We start from the raw sequence: 19,152 nt of genomic DNA, 5'->3' as shown, positions 1-19,152 counted from the left end.
GAAACGAGAGTTTCTTATTATATTTAACAGAAATCAACGAGTGCACTGTAACGGGCGAGGATCCCTGTGGCCCTGGAACCTGTGTAGATTTGGTAAACGACTACAGGTGTATCTGTTCCGGAGGATACAGTGGGGATCACTGTGAATTCTTCGACGACTGTTTCAGTGGGCCTTGTCAAAACGGAGGTACCTGCAAGGACCTACAAAATGCATTCGAATGTACTTGTGTTCCTGGCTACGAAGGAACAAGATGTGAAACAGGTCGGTATAACTTTGTATAAAACGTGCACAGAGCCGTGTGCTCTACCCCAAGAGACGTGATAATGGTATGCCCCAGGCTGCACCATATGTTGTTGCTATGATTATCGAAATTTCGCGGTCGGCTTTAGAAACAAATGCATGTTCTGTTATATGTTGATAACTAGGCATTTGAAGTGAAACACTCAATACAGTTGGCGAACAAATTATCGTATACTTGAAAGTACAGTATATAGCGAGTAAATTGATTCAAAAACACCCGAATTAAGTAATTTAGCTATATGATATGCGACTTTGCTCAAACTCACTGACGTGATTTAGAATCAAGATCATTATCAAGTCGTTAATTTTATTCATTTTGGTGTTGGCAGAGACCGATGAATGTGCCAGTCAACCTTGTCAGAATGGAGCTGAATGTACAGATTTGCTGGATGCATTCAATTGTACGTGCACACCTGGATTCAATGGAACCTATTGTGAAATAAGTAAGTGCTTCTGAAACAAAAACGCATTCAATAAATGTCTTGATTCTAGTAAAAGAACAATTAATATCGTATTAAAACAGCTGTATTACGACTGTTTGTTTTGTATTGTATCTGTGGTAATTAGTACGGTGCAGTACGCGTAATAGCACAATACACAAGTACCGGAGTCGCATATGAATTTTAATGTGCTGGATGTCACAAGACAATTATTGCAAAATTACCACAGCACATTCCTCAACGGCACTCTCATTGAAATTTAACTGTCAATTGTCCCTATCATTGCTATGTAGTTACACAGGTGTTGGAATGATCATGAAAAACACCCACGATAATATGTGCGAATATGTACACACACAACAACAAATAATTTCGATCAGTACTACAAGAATCTTTTTTAAGTTTCACATGTCGTATAACCGTCTCTGTGTCTGCAGACATCGACGAATGTGCTAGCAATCCATGCCTGAACGGTGGAACATGCTTTGATGGCGACAACCGCTTCAGTTGCAGATGTACGGCTTCGTATGAAGGCAATATGTGTCAGAACAGTGAGTATTGCAAGGGCAATTTTCCCATTGTGTCATGTCTTAAACCAGTGCCATTATCTTTCGTTGTTTCTTTGTCGGTTCTGTGGCTACCATGGAAAATTTTAAAAGTGTTAACGTGTTAGAAAGATGGGCATGACATAATCAACTTGTGTCAGTTTCGATTCGCGTGCAAAGAGTGCAGTATTACACGATACACTGACCAACTCAACCTATTTGATTTGTTTAAGGCTACTTTAACTCATCTACGAGCCCTAACGATGACAATTTGACAAAAATCGGAACACAAGGAAGAGCACAACAAGTAGATCCGTGTAGCAACAGTAACGGACGGTGAATCTCCCATTAGCGTTACTAACGTCTCCCTCCTAGATGCTACATTATATAGATTGATTTCTTTTTATGGTCCTATTACAGAAAAACTTGGCATATGTGAGTCACAGCCGTGCGAAAATGGCGGGAACTGCAGGCCTTTGACACCCACATTCCGATGGTGCACATGCTTACCTGGTTTCTTTGGATTAAGCTGTGAATCCAGTAGGTGGCATGTTTAATACCACGTAAAATACTATTTATGCGCAGTGTTTGAGAGTGTAACCGTACATACTGTTGAAAGAAACCTAGATCTCGGTAGAATGCGAAACTAGCCTGGCGATATTCTATACGAGATTTAAAGGACTATATTTAACACGATTGGAACGAATTTGGGATGATTGGATGGTGAAGTAATGTCGATTTATTCTGCAAATGTAACCTCATCTACTTTTCTTTTTAATTTACACACTTGTTTTTAGGAGTAATTTGTAATATTGCAACATTCAGCTATACGGCATCTAACACTTATGAGTAATTTGACAAATTCCAATTATCCCGAATTAGTTCAAATCATGTTATTTTCTTTTGTTCTCTGCCGAAGCGGATTGAATGACTTAATCTGAAGTAAAACATGTGACGCCAAACAAATTTAAAAGTTGAATATTTAAATGTTATCAAGGAACAGTTATGCATGGTGCATGAATACATTACCAGCTTAAACATAAGTTGCAATGTCTTCCATAAGCATTTCCAACTATTTGGTGTTGTAACTGTTGAGTACATCGCCATAGAGAGGTTCGGTCGTGTTTCTCATTGTCGATTCTTTCCTATTTAATAAAAACTCATCAACTAATCTCTGTTCACAAATATCTGTTGTTAAAGCCGCAATTTTCAATCCCAGGTTCTCGCATTAGTAGAGTTCTCCTCCTAGTCACACACTTGGCCAGTGCGATATTTGATTTCTATAACATTAATTACACAAACTGATCTCAACCTTTTGCATCTTTTGCTAATCCTGCAATCAGAGTTTATACAAGCGTTTGATTGACGGCCGGTTCAAATCGCCAACGGTCATTGATTTCCCACCACTAACGCTCGAATTTCCTAAAAAAATCGCCTTCAAGTCGCGTTAGAATTTGAATATAACCACAGAGCTGACCGCTTGGCAGTCGTTCTGCGTTTTTGTGCCCGCGTGTTGCCTGTTTGGTGTCTACTTGCACAATGAACGTCGCTATAGCTTCGCGCCCTTTTAAAGGGAGGCTCCGCCTTTAAATGTTTTCCTTCTAAAATGATTTGTGTACTGTGTACGTGATGCTGTGGACACCTTTACTAATGAGTCACGTGTTTCTTCAGATATCAACGAGTGCGGTAGTGACCCATGTCAGAACAATGGAACTTGTAACGACTTTATTAATGGATATAATTGCACATGCTCATTAGGATACACTGGAATACACTGTGAACGAGGTAAGTGCAAATTTTCAGTGTTGACACTTATTGTAGACACAACTACTAGTGTGTAGATTCATTGGATAAAATCATCACCTGGCCCACCTAATAGTCCGTAGAATGAACGGCAGTCCCTCTACAAAAGATGGACTTTGAAAGGGCCTACTAACCGACGTGCCAGGCTGCGACCTAATCATTTTGCACTAGTCTTGTTTATCACGAACTTCGATAATATATTTATTTAGCGGATTATCTGCTGAGATTAATGCAGAACATATTTTCATTTCTGAAATACTTTAATAATATTCTTTATTTAAGTAACCTGGTGAAAATGAAAAGAACATCCCAAGCAGAGACTGAGTGTGGCCTCTGTCAAAATTTCTTTTGTATATTTATTTGAATGATTGGGTCAATACATTTTACACATAATTCTACAAGGAGAAACTTTATAATATGCAAATATTCGATAATGTATATGATATCTACATAACTCCTACTGACATCATCGGACATGGCGGAAATTAATCAAAAACTAAAAATCTCATCCATTCTGTTGCCAAAACAAAACTTCTGGCTGATTTTATGCAAATAGCACAATGCCCGCATGGTAACAGTTCACAATAAACTGTCAAAGACATTTTAACTGAGAAATTGTAATTGATTTGAGTTCATTTACGGGTAAAATTGAATTGGTGTCCATGCCATTGGTGAAAAAAAATGTAATCTGGATATACTATTCCGGTCAGACCGCTTGCCAGTGCTATTTATGGAATATTCGTTATGATATGAGGTTGTCTAAGCTTTCTAGTTAATCTATTTTTGTTATTACGGGTTTTTTATGTTTTTATATTCACTGTATTTCGTGTATTTTGCATTTTAATGTTCACCCAGTGAGCCAGGAAGTGCGTAGGATGTGTGAGAGTCAGTAGATCCGCGTCAGGCATAGAAAAAATTTGAGCGGTTTTTATTAAAATAAAGAAAGTAAGCTTAGTCCTATTATTCGATGGATATGAGAGAGCAAGAGGGGGAGAGACACATACTGCGAAATAACCAGTGATCAGAACCTAAAAGCAGCTGAGAGATATATTGTGGATGGAAAATCATTATGACCAGTTAAGAAAGTTTTATTGCCATATCAAATAAATTGCCGTTAGGCGTTGGAACGATTCAAGAGACATCGACATTTCTTTTCATCTTTACCTAACATTAACCCCAGACGGAAAGACAGAAAAGAGCAGGTACGGCATTGTGAAATGGCCAGTGTAATGACAGAGTTGTGTAATCTTGTTGCAGATGTAAGTGACATAGTAGTGACCGATATTACAATTATCCAGCGATCCAGTGTGTCACTTTCCATAAGATGGTCTTTGCTCGTTAACGTGCAAACAACAACCGTATCATACCGCGTAGTTGGAACACCGACTTGGACAACGGCAGGTACCGTAGAGGGCAGTCAGACTCTATTCATCCTTCAGGGACTGCAAGAATCGACACAATACGAAATTGATATCACAGTCATCAGGGCAAATGGAGCCCTTGGATACGCTGAAATATCTACTGAGGTAACCTGCCAATTTGGTTTTGTTGGAGACATCTGTGAACAAGGTGAGAACGGATCGAGGTTTTGATACATACTACGATGTTTTGGTCTTTTTATGTCAGTTTGCTACTGCTGTATAACATATCCCCTCCATATGATATCTATATTCTGATCTTTTAGCACCTTATAAGAATAGTTTCTGCGTATGGGACGAATGATATTGTCTGTGGGTGTTCTCTTCCACGGATAAAACGTTTTTAAAATAGTTGAGGAAGCGAGGTAGTGGGAGGGCCGTCGGTGGCATATCGGTATTTGAGGCACTGTTTTCTTTTGACTGAACGATTGCACAAATTCTACATTTTAAGCTCTAGTCTGCTCTGAAAAATTTGCTCAAAGCACAATAAACCATTGGTCTCGAAACACAGGCAGAACACAACAAGCAAAAGCGTCTGTCAATTGTGTGATAGTGACTTAGTTGTAGTAAAGGTTTAAATAATTTGCTGTTGTTTCTCGTGATATCACTGGAAAAGACAAAATATTGCCTGTCATTATGTTTTGGTGACTTTACAGCAGCTCTACTAGCTCTAGCCATGAGCGACTTGAGACTCTCGTAAACACTGCTGTGAACACATTTCAAGAAAATTAAAGGTCCTTCTCAACTGACCTCTTAGCAAGCAACTCCTATTACCATTATCAACGAGGAAGTATTTCCACGTTTGATTTGTGATTATGTTATTCTTAAGATTGTGTTTATTGTCATTAGTCGGTAAATATTAACAGTACTGTCCGCTTAAATGTCTAGTCTGTCCCCTAATTGTGACGAATGGGGCACATATCACCTCAGTGTAATGGAAATGCAGAGAAAACACACCAACTAAATTCGCTGTGTAATCCGCTACTGTTGTCTAGAAAACTAACTAAAGACAGGGCAAACATAAAGCAACAAAATTCTTTGTGTTTTCATTTGTTTTATCAAATTAGTGAATATCAATTGAAACAGTAAGATGCAAAAACATCCACCTTTCTCTCAACCACGACACACAGACATTTACAGATGCAGCGCTGGAGATCTATATATGTTCCGCACTACTTTTGCATTTGCCAAATCTTGTGTAATTTAATTTAAATATACGTAGGTATGTTAGTTAGGTAAAACTTTCAAAGTTGGATTATGAAACCAGGAACAACGGCATTTGCACCCTTTATGCCGAATACATATTTTAAGTGCAAGGCGTAAGAAACACTACAGTGAACAACTTTGATGTAACTTTGTCTGTTTAACTTCCATTGTCTTGTTGTGGAAGACTAGCATTAACATAAAGACGTGGAATAAGATTTCGCTGTCCAATAGCAGACAGTGCATTCAATTACACTGCCAAGTGAATGAATATATTCTCTCTGTGAAGTGATCTATACTGTGTACACGGAAATCCTTATATGTATTATATGTAATAGACAATAGCAAGTCACACATTCATATTGTGTTACTTCGATTTTAAGATATGACAGCAGTTGGTCCATTCAATTTGGAACTCACCATAGCAACCACGCAAACTCTGACAGTCACGTGGGTATTCAGTATAAGCGTGTCAGTACAGCTGTATATAATTCAGTACAGACTGTCAGATGACGCCGAATGGATCAATGGAACAACTTTGGCACCAGGGAACGGTATTGGTTCATTGGTTGGCCTCCAGTCTGATTTTTACTTCCAAATAAGGATTATGGTGATCTTTGTCACTGGTGAAGTGACTTACTCCACCGGAAATGACGTATTTCACACATGCAGAGGGAGAAGAGAAGGAGCAAACTGCGAAATAGGTAATTTGTACCAAATATCACTCTTACCTCGCGTAATTTGTGAATAATTGTGAATATTTAAAGAGTGCACTCTAGGTCAGGTGTTTATATTTGAAGGATCCGTTTTATACCATCAAATCATTCAATTACTGCGCAGCTAATAGATTTCCTCTTTTCTTTCTTCCTGCAATTACTGAAGGAGTGGCAAATAAAAAAGGCACAAAAAGGAAGTAATAACAAACAAACACACACACACATCTCACAGTCATGGAACCACTTTGTTCTTTGCTTACTACCAATTTCACAAGACGAGATTCGCTGTTAAGCGACAGGTTGTCATTCTACAAGTACAAGGGTGACTATGATGTGCATAGATGCAACCTAGCCATGTATTGCTTTACGTTGTTCTTTCAGCGTACGCTGTGTGTTCTGGCTGGGGTGACCCACACTACACAACCTTTGATGGCGAAAAGTATGATTTCCAAGGCGACTGTACGTACACTTTATCTGAGAATTGTGTAAACGATGAAAGCATCCCGGCATTCAAAGTGACAGCAGATAACAGGAAAAACAACGAAAATAGCAGGGTTTCCTTCACGAGGGAAGTTATTGCAAACATTGACGAAATCGTAAGTACATATGTATCTCAGAAATACCGAAAAGCTATCGTTCAAAGGAGCTGAATGACTTGGACCTTTGATAAATGTCGAGTGCACGGGAATCTGCTGAAGAAAATAAAGTTGTCCGACGGCCGAGGCTTACTTGTTTTTCATTCTAAATTTATACAAGACAATGTGCTTATTTTATTTCAAAAGTTGCTATATGTAAATCAATTAATAGATAGAGTTTGCATGTAAATAGATAGACAAATAGACATTATCCCTTCATGTGCTTACTTAAACGCCTAAATTTGTCATTCCAGGCGATATCCTTAAAGTTGGACCATGCTGTATACGTTGACGGCGTCAAAGTTACTTTACCTTGTGAGCCGGCAGAGGGCGTTGTTATCCGCAAAAGTGGCAATGTTGTGGTAAGAAATTGACGCGATGACACTAAAAAGTCTTGTTCCAGGTTTTTATGTACGTTGAGGAATATGGTAGCATTTAGTTTATGAATGAATTCCTGCGCCATATACCATTGGTGGTGGTGACCCGATGGCAGTTTATTTGTGTACCAAATCAACCTAAATGAAAAGTGTTCCTGTGAGAGAATCTGGAATCATCTGCTTTATTTCAGGATGTGAATACAATCCAATTACGCCAAAGTTTTTTGATGACGTGTTCAACTATCCTGGTTAATATCACTGTTAATTTTAGAGAAATGATGCATTGTGGGGGTTTATTTATTCTGTTTTGCAGAACCTATTCACAAACTTTGGTCTTTCTGTGAAGTGGAACGGAAAAGAAAGATTTGAGATAAAGCTGCCGGAATCGTTCATGAACAAAACCTGTGGGTTATGTGGAAATTACGATGGTTTGCCATTGGTTGAATATGACAAAGACGGAAATCTTGTAAGTATTGAAATATTGGTAATCTCAATAAGTGAAGACACTGCTCAGTCTTTTATGTAGTCATAACTTAGTAACACATTTCATATATTGCATTAACCAATATAACCCTCCATGAAAAGTGTTCATTCCGAAGTAACGTGTGCTTGTGTGAGATTATCGACATTTTCTTTGAATCGGATGACGTCATATTTTGTATGGCCGGGAGGTCAGAGTAGATTGAGAGTATTCATCGATATAGTGTTGTGCCAAATTCGCATGAAGAACATTCTTGGAAGACGAGACACGGGTGCCTGGGGAAATCAAGTCTGCATGAAAATGAAAATCACAGCGCCCGCACCGTTAAAATTGCATTGGCCAACTATATCGAGAATTAAGTATGCAAAAATTCCCGATGTTGACTGCAGTCTGCACTATCCATGTACGTGTTCTTGATCATTGTCAACCGTTTTAGAGGATGCATTAGCCTACATCTTGCGATACGACAGCAAAGTAAAGTTGTTATTTAAATAACCACAACACGATTGGAACTAATTTGGGATAATTGGATCTTCATATTTTTCAAAGTTCTTAAAAGTGTTTGGCGCCATATAGCTGAATGTTGCAATATTACTATTTACTCATAAAAACAAGGGTGTAACTTAAAAAGAAAAGCAGATGAGCTTACATTTCCAGGTTAAAACGACCTTACTTCACAATCCAATTATCCCAAATTAGTTCCAATCGTGATCCACTGACTTTGTCTGTAGACACCCGTTGGGTCATCTTTTGGTAACAGCTGGGCGGTAAACTCCGACGACTGTGATGCAGACCCAGGTGACTTTGATCCGTGTGATGAAAGAACTGAGGAAGAAATATCCGCAATTGAAGACATATGTGACGTCATCGTTAATTCAACAGGTATAGAATAATAATACCGGTTTAACACGTACGAATTTTTGTAACTCAGATTGTGTAAAGATTGCATAGAGATTGCTCCTGGAATTCAAAGGAACAAAATATTTTATTGCCTGAAGTTAGCATGACACCTTATAGTAATGGCTTGTTACTTCATTGAGTGTTTTAAATCGCATGTTTTCTATACACTTGGAAATGTTATACTTGCATCCTATAGGACCATTTACTGCCTGTCACGAATTTCTGAATCCATCGCCGTATTACGACGCATGCGTCTATGATCTGTGTGCACTGTATCCTGACCAGACGTTGAAGTGTGATAGTTTTGAATCGTACGCCAGTGATTGCACTACTCTTGATGTGGTCCTTGACTGGAGAAACGAACACTTATGCCGTAAGTCGTTTTCGATTTGCCAGGAAATAACGTAAATCATCAAACTGTATAGTATCACAGTAAACTCTTATCGAGTTTTGACGTTCCAATCAGGACACATTTGAGTAGAAACCATTCTCATTGGAGCAAACGTCATCAGTAAAACAGATAATGTACTTGAATTCCTTTACAATTCTTTGTGTACGTGGCCACAGTGCTTCTTGTGGAAGAAATATTTCGAATTTTGATTATGCGAAATAGATTTTGTATATCTCAGAGAAGGACCAGGATATTATAGGTGCAAAACCAGGATCTGAAAATTATCCAGGTTTCCGGGTCCCTAAATATCATTAATGTTCAGTGTTCTATTTTCCTATTAGAAGTTTGAATTCCACGTACACCCTCCAAAATTGTTGAACTTGTATGATGATTTTCCATTTTAGAAATTTATGTCGAAACGCCTTTTTTGGTGTAACAGAGACTTAAATCGTTTATTCAATTAGCGTGCGCTCTTCCATAATTACATGATCAATGTTCTACTTGTTCAGATGTTTATTAGCTTGAAATTCAATTTCTATGATTTACACATAACATGTGAACAAGTGACAAAGTGATCGGAACGAATTGGACTACTTCTAACACGGTTGTCACATCTTTTTAATTACAGCTGTCAGCTGCCCTTCGAATTCGTCGTATAGTTCTTGTATGACAGCCTGTCAACCCACCTGCGCCGATCCAGATGCAGACAAAACGTGTGGCCAGGTTTGTTCGGAGGGTTGTCAATGTAACCAGGGTTTTCTCCTCGATGGCGGAATGTGCGTCGAAGCTGATCAATGCGGCTGTTTCAGGAATGGGTACTATTTCCCTGTAAGAAAATATTTTATCATTAGACCAATATGAATGTGGTTTTCATGTCTAAATATATTCGTACATTGATTCATTTGTTATATGGTAGTGTAAGAAAGAAATATCGATGACATATTAATTTATCCTGGGATAGCAATAAATGTTTGCTCGACTGGCAATTATTATTGCTGTTTGTTGTATATTATGTTGTCTTATCTGGTGTCCTATTGTCGTTGAAAAATGTTAAACAAGATTTTATACAGTTTAAATCTTCCTGTGTTCAGACACTGTACTTGTACTTATCTTGACTCTATTTCTATGTAGTTACAGTGACCGAAAGTGAAAGCCTTTGAAAAAACTAGACACGTTTCACTTAAGGTCTACTCATGTCAGACTGTTGGTGTGATTTCATTCGGGCGACAAAGGGAATCGCGTGTTGTGACATATGTGTACTGACAGAAAGTGAGAAAAAACAACATACCATGTGATAAACTCTAAGTTCAAACTTTCTCAGTGAAACCTAGCCTTATCAATGTGTTCTTCATTAGATAACGGTAGATGGTAGATAACGTCACGTGACGTCATACACCATGTTTATGATGCAAAGTCCTCATTTCGCGTGTCAAAAGTTTCTAAATAGCCGTGGCGTACAGTATTCTGTGTCCTCACTTACTACAGATTTAATGAAAATGTTTGTCTGCTTTATTTGAATTTGAAAACTTCAGGTCCAAACTGAGACTGTTGACAAGTCGTGTACGGAACGTTGTCAGTGTAAACCTGGTGGAATCCTTGAGTGTACCGTTATTGCATGTGACACAGATGCTGATTGTGGAATAGTCGATGGTATACGTGACTGTTACTGCCGTACTGGATTCTTTGGCGATGGAATATCTTGCACAAACGGTAAGATACATTTGACCTACGCATCCCAGTAAAGGATTATATTTCTTCATAAAGAATTGTATTCATTTTTATTTTATTGGTTAATTCTACTGCAAAAAACAAACGATTGTTTTTGTTATGTAATCGACGCAAAGTGTAAACGTTTGGTCCACATTTCTCTGTTGACCAGAATGTCCTGCTCATCACAGAAACTGTTCATCACTCTGTGTGGTATTTATATTCATAAATGGTGTGAAATTTTGTTATATTAACTTCTTGTAATTTTTGTACTTTGATAGATCGTCCATATGATCTTGAAGCGGAACAAGTGACAAGCACTACAATTGCGGTGCTATGGAAACTTGAAATCCAAGTGCAGGAAACAATAATACAGTATCGAGAGTCAGGCTCTGTAGATTGGACAGTCATGCCACCTATAAGTCCTTCACAGTTACTGTATATACTACAGGGACTTGAATACAACACTACCTATGAAATCCAGGTTATAGTGGTCAGACTGGACGGATCACCAGGCGAAAGTGACATCATCCCAATTAGAACATGCGCATATGGTTTTGAAGGCCTCGGCTGCGTGAGAGGTGCGTACCCTAACAATATAGTAGTGTGCCGCCATGTTGTTCGCTAAAGCATGAATCATTAGTGACATTTAATTTAATCGCAACTCTGCATCAGTCCTTTTAAACAGAGTGGAAATTTATTCAAAATGATCATTCTTGGGTAGTTGCATGAGTTGTCCCATCTTCAAGACACAAGTTTTCTTCATGTGGAAGATATTTAAAAGATCATAATGGGTATGGTTGATTAAACGAAAAACAATATTTTATCGCAGAACATCAGGAGATAAAAAAGCGACGCGAAAAGTCTATCATGGAGTTCGCTATGCAAATGAAAATGACGCAAGCTAATTTAAATCCAACGACCTTGCGTTCGCTGGCTCGTTCGTTCATTTATTCTTTTTTCTTTCCTTCAATTTCAAGATATGAGGCAGGAGGGAGCTTTCAACGTTAGGATTGTTACATCTACTTCGTCAGCTGTATCATTTACCTGGTCGCTGGAACTGCTCACTTTACTAAAACTTACAATCGAGTACAGAGTGATGGGAGACACTGGGTGGACCATCGCAGCTGAAATCACAGATACGACTGTGAAAAGCTACATTTTGACGGCCCTTCAAGTTGACACATACTATGAAATCAGATTGATTGCAGAACTTGACGTCGGAACAATCAACATTGGAATAACCTATGTGCTACACACATGTTCGGCAAATCGTTCAGGGCCGAACTGTGAAGATGGTGAGAATTTACAAAATCTTGTATTTCTTCAATTCTGGATCTTTGAATGGCATTAAACACAAAGATCTGAATTATACAAAGGTGAAACAGATTGAAAAAGTATTGAATGAAGGTTTTATTTACTTTTATGTTTATTTAGATATGTATTGTGAGTTTATTAAATCATTAACTTCACTAGGCATTTTATACTGCTCTTCCACATGTACGTAACTAATATTAATAATTTTTACTGTTTTTCTGGTATAACTTTTTGTTGTTTATACACAGAGTTTGCTTCGATCACCATTAGAGCGTGTAACAGTGAAGCCCAAGACATTTTCCTTTTGTATCAATCTGTTCATGAAAAGGTGTATAAACCCAATCTTGCTCTTTCTATAGTGTCAGCTATCTGCAGTGCGTACGGAGATCCACATTACATAACATTCGATGGCACACGGTATGATTACCAGGGCGACTGTGAGTACATTCTGGTGCGAGACTGTCAGCAAGAAATGCCTGTCAAGACCTTGCCTGACTTTCAAGTGGTTGCCAACAATGTGAAGAATTCGCCAAGTGCAAGGGTTTCCTTTACGAGAGAGATTACGATGTATCTGTTTGGGATGGTAATTATTGTAACGAATTTCAATTACTATTATATCATACTACTATATTGATAGCGCAAATACTACAATGTTATTGGTCGAGACGTGACATTAACCGTGCCATATTTGCGATATAGCACGGTTTGAACAGGCACAAACTGCCAGCTAGTGAACAGTGACCTTTTTGACGTTTCACGCAAGAATATCGATTTAATATTATGATGTAATAGCAATAAACTACCTCAGCAACGGGTATACCATTCGATTTTGACCAGTTCACTCCATATATGCACTCGCTATCGCTCATGCACATATGTCGTGAACTGGTGAAAATCTCATAGTATACCGTTGCTAGGTGTGCTTTATTTCTTAAATATTATGTTGACGTATTCTGCGCGTACAGCCGTTAAACATCGACGAAGTCTCCATTATTGATAAAACGACAATCTTACAGCATCTAAAACGTTCATGTGAATGCATACCTATCATTCTTGTGAAAATGGTTAATTATTCAAAAAATCCAAGAAAAAGACAATGAAAGATTGCGGTAAAAGGCCTTATATTAGAATGCCTTGTTGCTAACATATTATGCTACCCACTCATCTACTGTTCGTGTTCACCAATTCACAAATACTTGTGTATATGTTTGATATATGACCATTCGATAACTTGTAATCTGGACAGCTCCTAACCTAGTAGCATCAGTATACTACTATATACCCCCTCACACACATACACACATGCTAGAGCGTGCTTTCTTATCTATCCTTACAACTCCAGACTAAGAAAAATATTCAAAAGGCCAAGTATTCAACGTATTTTCATTAATGACATTCCGCCGGCAAATGTTCATCGTATTTTCATAATCTTCATGAATGTACTGTGTTACATTGGACAATGTCGTTGTTGCAGGATATATTACTAATGAATGGCGGAGATGTCCAAGTCACTGGAGCATATGTAAATCTACCGGTGCAAGTAAACTTAAATGTGACTGGCACTAACAGCGATCTCGACAGAATCTACAGCACGATTGTCCGCCCCGCTGGTCGATTTGTCGTAAGTAACTGTTGTACTTGCAACGCTTTTATATGTAAACATATTTGTTTGATGAAAATTTGCAGACTAAGGCATTTTGTGCTTTTTAGAAAAGGAGAAGAGATATTCATGTAGGATTCTGAAAATTGAGACAACAGCCTTGCAGTGCGGTATGACATGTTCTTTCCGATAATGACTGAATGAACGAAAAGCTTTAATAGTAATTGTACTTCAGTGAGGGCAGCAATAATATCTAAAAAGACAAAGGTCACTGCGTTCAATGTTCACCACCCAAGCTGATTAGTATGGTTGATATGTGATTTGGTCGACAGATTCTTGAGACTGACTTTGGAATTAGTATTCAATGGGACAAGCATCATACAGTCAGAATAAAGGCATCATCATCATTATTCAATGGAACATGTGGGCTTTGTGGAACATTCGACGGCAATGTTGACAATGATCGAAGGACACCTTCTGGGGAAATTGTAAGTTGTACTTTGCAGACACACACATATTGTATAACCATGCTTTCATTTATCTGAATGTATTTGCAGTTCCGGCAAAATAGGTGACAATGTTTTCTTTAAAAAGCATTAGTAGCGTAATCAAGCTTTTATGAATCATCATATTTGAAAATTCTTTTATGCGAAAATGAGTTATAAAATGTTTATTTCATTAATCGCAATTCTTACAAATTATATTTTAATGCATCAATTAAATAATCAGAACATTGGCTTGCTTTACAATTCTTTCGTCGTAAACATGGAAGACTTCAAGTACATGATTGAATTCATTATGTATAGGTGCAAAAAATTAAGAATTGCTTAGTGCATCTTATAACTGTAATGCTCATTAATTATGGATAACCCTTTTTCAGTGTTAGTAAAACCAGTGAATCAACTGCGAATAATTTGTAGCTCATTTTTCACGATTAGGTTGACAGTGCATCGGCGTTCGGAAACAGCTGGGTGTACAACAGATACCAATGTGACTCAGATGTTGTCGATGTTGATCCTTGTGAAAGCACTAGTCAAGATTTAAAATCAAAGGCTGAAGAAGTTTGTTCTATACTGATAAATTCAACAGGTAATACGCATATTTTAAATGTCTTTTCTAAGAAGCTCTGTACGTATTTGGTTTTCCCTACCCTTTCCTTCCTGTCTGTTTTTGTTTTTTTGTTACATACATTTGAGTCATGTCCTACATTTTTGCTTACCGCTCAATGTACTAGATGTCAATTCGTCCGATGTCATAACATCTTATATTTTATCCGACACATTACAGGGCCGTTCCAGACATGCCACGATATTTTAGATCCCCAGGAGTATTACAGTTCATGTGTTTATGATTTGTGCGCATCATTACCGGATGACGAAAGTGATGCCTGCGATAGCATACAATTATACTCGTCCACTTGCACTGAATTAGGCGGTAGCCCTTCGCAATGGAGAACAACTGATTTGTGTCGTAAGTCAGCTCGAAACTTCCATATACATGTTAGCATTCAAATTTCATGAATTACGAAATTCCATCATCAACAAAAGGTGAGTTAGGTCCACCTGCAATTACACCTAAGGGATTTTGGACATCAAGGTAGTACGCACCTCGAACGTGAAAAACTTTTGTTCAAACTTTCCTCCATGAAACTTTCAAATGTTCTCTTTCCATATTATGAAAAAAAGAATAAAGAAACAAATTACCCAATCTTTACCGATCTTTAAAATTCAAAATGGCCATTGCCACGTTAACTCTAGGGGGAAAATACAACATTGGTTTTTCAAAAACTCGGACGGTGAATTTTACTTATTCCAAGAGCTTCAAAATGAGCCACCATCGGAGGTAGACCAGGAGAGTAAGAACAATTTAAGAGTCCGAATTATCTGCCCGTGAGGCGCATTCTACCTTAACAACATACAAACAAAACATTAAGATATAGGAAAGACTGAAGAATTAACTGTACAGAACATGTACCTTGTATTCTACGAAGACAACTTTAAATTTGAACCGATTTTACACCCAACCCATTTGCTACCATGATGACTCACTTGTCTAAATAAGGTAATTGTACATTGAGTTCGGTGGAATTCAAAGAACAGTATGGTACACAGTATTTCTATCAATGTACTTTTAAATGCAATGTAAATGAACATGTTAAGGAGTAATATTTCATGGACATACTCAGGTTTAACAATGGGTATTCATTTCAACCTATGATACGTGCCATTTGCCTTTTCAAGCACTTGATTGTCCGCCTGGACAGGAATATTCACCTTGCGCCACATCGTGCCCAGCTACATGTCTTGACGTGAATGCTCCATCAACATGCACTGAACCATGTGTTGAAGGGTGTCAGTGCCCTGAAGAGAATGTCCTGGAAGGCGGTCGGTGTATCAGCAGTGATGAATGTGGCTGCTTTCATCAGGGAAGATATTATCGAGTAAGACCTTTTTTGTTCGATTTTTGACGATTTCCTCAACAGAATCTTCATTTATGTATGCATTCTTGAAAACATGCCCTATTGACTACCTGCATTGAACATTGTGTTATGATTTGCATCTTTTGATTATCTGTTGGATATACTAGGCCATTCTTTATAAACAAGTACTTCTGTGACTGACTGTCTCTGTATCAACACAGATGTTGTAAAAAGGAATCCATGATGTAAAGCATTTACACTTGGGGTTCTAAGGGACTGCCTCAGTTTGTCGTATAAGTTCAAAAAGCGACATTCATTCATTACTGCGAAAGGGGATTTGACCGCCATTCAATTAGTGAAATTCACTTTCGCACTTTTATTTTGTGATAACAAATTCTTTGTGTGTAAAAATACAAAAGCAAAGCGCACTCATGCCACCGAATCTCACAGGAAATGTTTCTAGGTCATTCGTGTCCCTAAGACAATTTACCGACGTAACATTGTATCCTGAACCTTTCATTCATCAAACTATAATGATAAAAAGTATCCTTTTTAAATGTGCTATAAGCGTCTGTCTGCTCTAACCACACCTGGTCATATCACTGTAACTGTTGACGAAACAGCACTGAATACTGCAGTGTTCACGAGACGCATAATTCTCAGTATATTGTTCTCTCGTGCAGACATCAACATTTTGCTCTTTTGAACTTTCATATAGAGGGAGAGGGTTTTGATCTAAACAAAGGAATTTCGTTTCTGAACACTTCTTCGACAATCTGAGATGGTCCCTTAACAACTCCTATTTTGTTGTGTATAATAAAGCATTAGTGTCATCTCTCCGAGTCAAAGTCATAATAGTAAGAGATCGATCAGGTACATATGACTCCACTCTGACAATAATAGGTGCACATTGTATTTTTAGGCAAACGTTCAATCTACTGTGTGCTTATTAATTTCAAATGAACCAGTTTACAATATGTGCAAAAGTGGGGACAAAAACGTTCATGTAAAATGAAATATATAACGTTGGTATATTATGATATGTATGAATTGAGATGTACTTGTTGTTCAAAGACCCCTTACTTTGATTCGCTAAATCATTGTTTCTCAGCAATGAGGAAATTCTCTTCAGTCGCGATGTCAACACATGACACTCAAGGCCACTATCGTGTGCTATGCGATGACACTCAAGGCCCTCTCTTATGCATGGCGCTCAATACATTTACATACGCTCATTTTGTTTCCGTTCTCTCCACTTCTTTCAGCATGTCATAAATCTCAGTGCACTTCAACAAAACTCGAGACAAGTTCCGACATCCTATTATAGCATACGATTTAAATTTTCCTAGGTCTTGATGTTTACTGTAAAATAACCTTTCCAAAGCTTTTGATGAACATTAAACTACACAACAACATGCAAACTTGAGCAAAGTTTGCTTTGCTGAATGTAATTCACGTTATCTTCACGTGATTTCAGCAAACATCTTACCTGTCTGGAAGTTGTGTGTTCGGTTGCATGTACACACGAACTAACAGGGCTATTAAATTCAGGAGATTTTGTTGCCCGATGTCTATGCTCCAATATGAAGACCTTTGATTCAGGTGAAATACTTCCCAATATTTCCCTTTATTGTCACAACCTCCCTTTTCACAGAATGTGTTTTTAATTCCGGTAACATACAGATTGATGAAAGCTTTCTTCTGGATGATTGTGAAGGCGAGTGTACATGCCAATCAGGTGGGACAGTTCATTGTAACGAAAGACACTGTAACGGTCCACATAAATACTGTGACGTCAGTGAAGGTGTTTTTGGATGTCACTGCCATGATGGCTTCAAAAGACAAGATCAAAACTGTGTACCAGGTAAGTTTGTTCTTAATTCTTTCTATTGTTTTGCTGCCATTATTATAATGCTTAAGAGCTGAACGGTGAAAATAGTTTAAATTGAGCAAATATACATTCCAAAGTGCTTAAGTAGATGCAACATTGTACCACTATAACAGTATGTTCCACGTGATATGAATTACTTCCTCAAAATTACACAGGGGTTTGTGCAAGTGTACACCCAGCTAGTTATTTCACCAAATCTTTTGTATTTCAATTTTCTAAAGTTGCGCTAGTAAACGATTGTCTCTCATCAAGCTAATGATAGCAAAGAGTAAGAAAAATTATGGCAACATATGTTTTGTTCGACGGTCTTGCAGAGTATTCTGAATGCACTGCATGGGGTGATCCACACTACACCACATTGGATGGCAAGAGTTATGACTACCAAGGAGCTTGCAAATATGTCTTGTCAACATCCAACTGCAGCCTCAGCGGTCAGCATCCACCCTTTAGAGTAGTGGTTCAAAACGAAAAGAACAAACCCAGTGATAGAGTCAGTTACACCCGTGAAGTCTATGTCACAGTGGCAGGAACGGTAGGTTGACCAGCAATTCTTTACTGTCGCATTTAGAGTTTTCTGCAGATTCTTCAAGTGTCAGCTGTGCCAGTTTACAAATGCCTACCAGCATACCATAAACGACACAAGTCCTTTTAGAAGACTACTGACCGGCACAGTTGGTTTTATGTTCCAGGAATTTGGACTTTTGCAAGGTGGTGATGTAATCGTCAATGGCAATGCAGTTATCCTGCCCTACACTGACCCAGATGCAATGGTAGTGGTGAAGACTGCCGGCAGATATGTGGTAAGCTAACTTTTTAAATTGCTTTAGAATTTGCCAAGAAGCCGTTCCTTGGTTTCTGCAAGCACTTGGGATGCAGAAATGAAATGGAATGAGTTGCAATGTCCACGGGCATTTTTTGTTGACAAATGGACCTGAACAATGGTGTTTACAGCTGCCTGGTGGGCCAGTAATTGAATGGCTGCTGAAGTCTCTCATTTGATCTGTCCCGT

General features: G+C 38.2%; 1 protein-coding gene across 1 annotated transcript in view; it reads left to right on the top strand.

The window, feature by feature from the left end:
- The window catches only part of LOC139145988 (IgGFc-binding protein-like), a 100,362-nt gene that overhangs the window by 40,025 nt on the left and 41,185 nt on the right, over positions 1-19,152 (top strand). Inside the window, 25 exon segments of the mRNA XM_070717435.1 lie at positions 31-261; positions 630-743; positions 1,178-1,291; positions 1,706-1,825; positions 2,957-3,070; positions 4,346-4,657; positions 6,093-6,413; positions 6,807-7,021; positions 7,315-7,422; positions 7,751-7,903; positions 8,650-8,800; positions 9,015-9,191; positions 9,838-10,037; positions 10,742-10,919; positions 11,198-11,497; positions 11,897-12,214; positions 12,593-12,816; positions 13,708-13,854; positions 14,166-14,321; positions 14,772-14,922; positions 15,121-15,303; positions 16,074-16,273; positions 17,936-18,116; positions 18,458-18,675; positions 18,833-18,943. Of these exon segments, the coding sequence (XP_070573536.1) occupies positions 31-261; positions 630-743; positions 1,178-1,291; positions 1,706-1,825; positions 2,957-3,070; positions 4,346-4,657; positions 6,093-6,413; positions 6,807-7,021; positions 7,315-7,422; positions 7,751-7,903; positions 8,650-8,800; positions 9,015-9,191; positions 9,838-10,037; positions 10,742-10,919; positions 11,198-11,497; positions 11,897-12,214; positions 12,593-12,816; positions 13,708-13,854; positions 14,166-14,321; positions 14,772-14,922; positions 15,121-15,303; positions 16,074-16,273; positions 17,936-18,116; positions 18,458-18,675; positions 18,833-18,943 (4,697 nt within the window).

The sequence above is a fragment of the Ptychodera flava genome, chromosome 12, assembly GCF_041260155.1.
Source record: "Ptychodera flava strain L36383 chromosome 12, AS_Pfla_20210202, whole genome shotgun sequence".
NCBI lineage: Eukaryota > Metazoa > Hemichordata > Enteropneusta > Ptychoderidae > Ptychodera > Ptychodera flava.
Note: the sequence above shows the minus strand (reverse complement) of the source record. Positions and strands in the feature narration are given on the sequence as shown.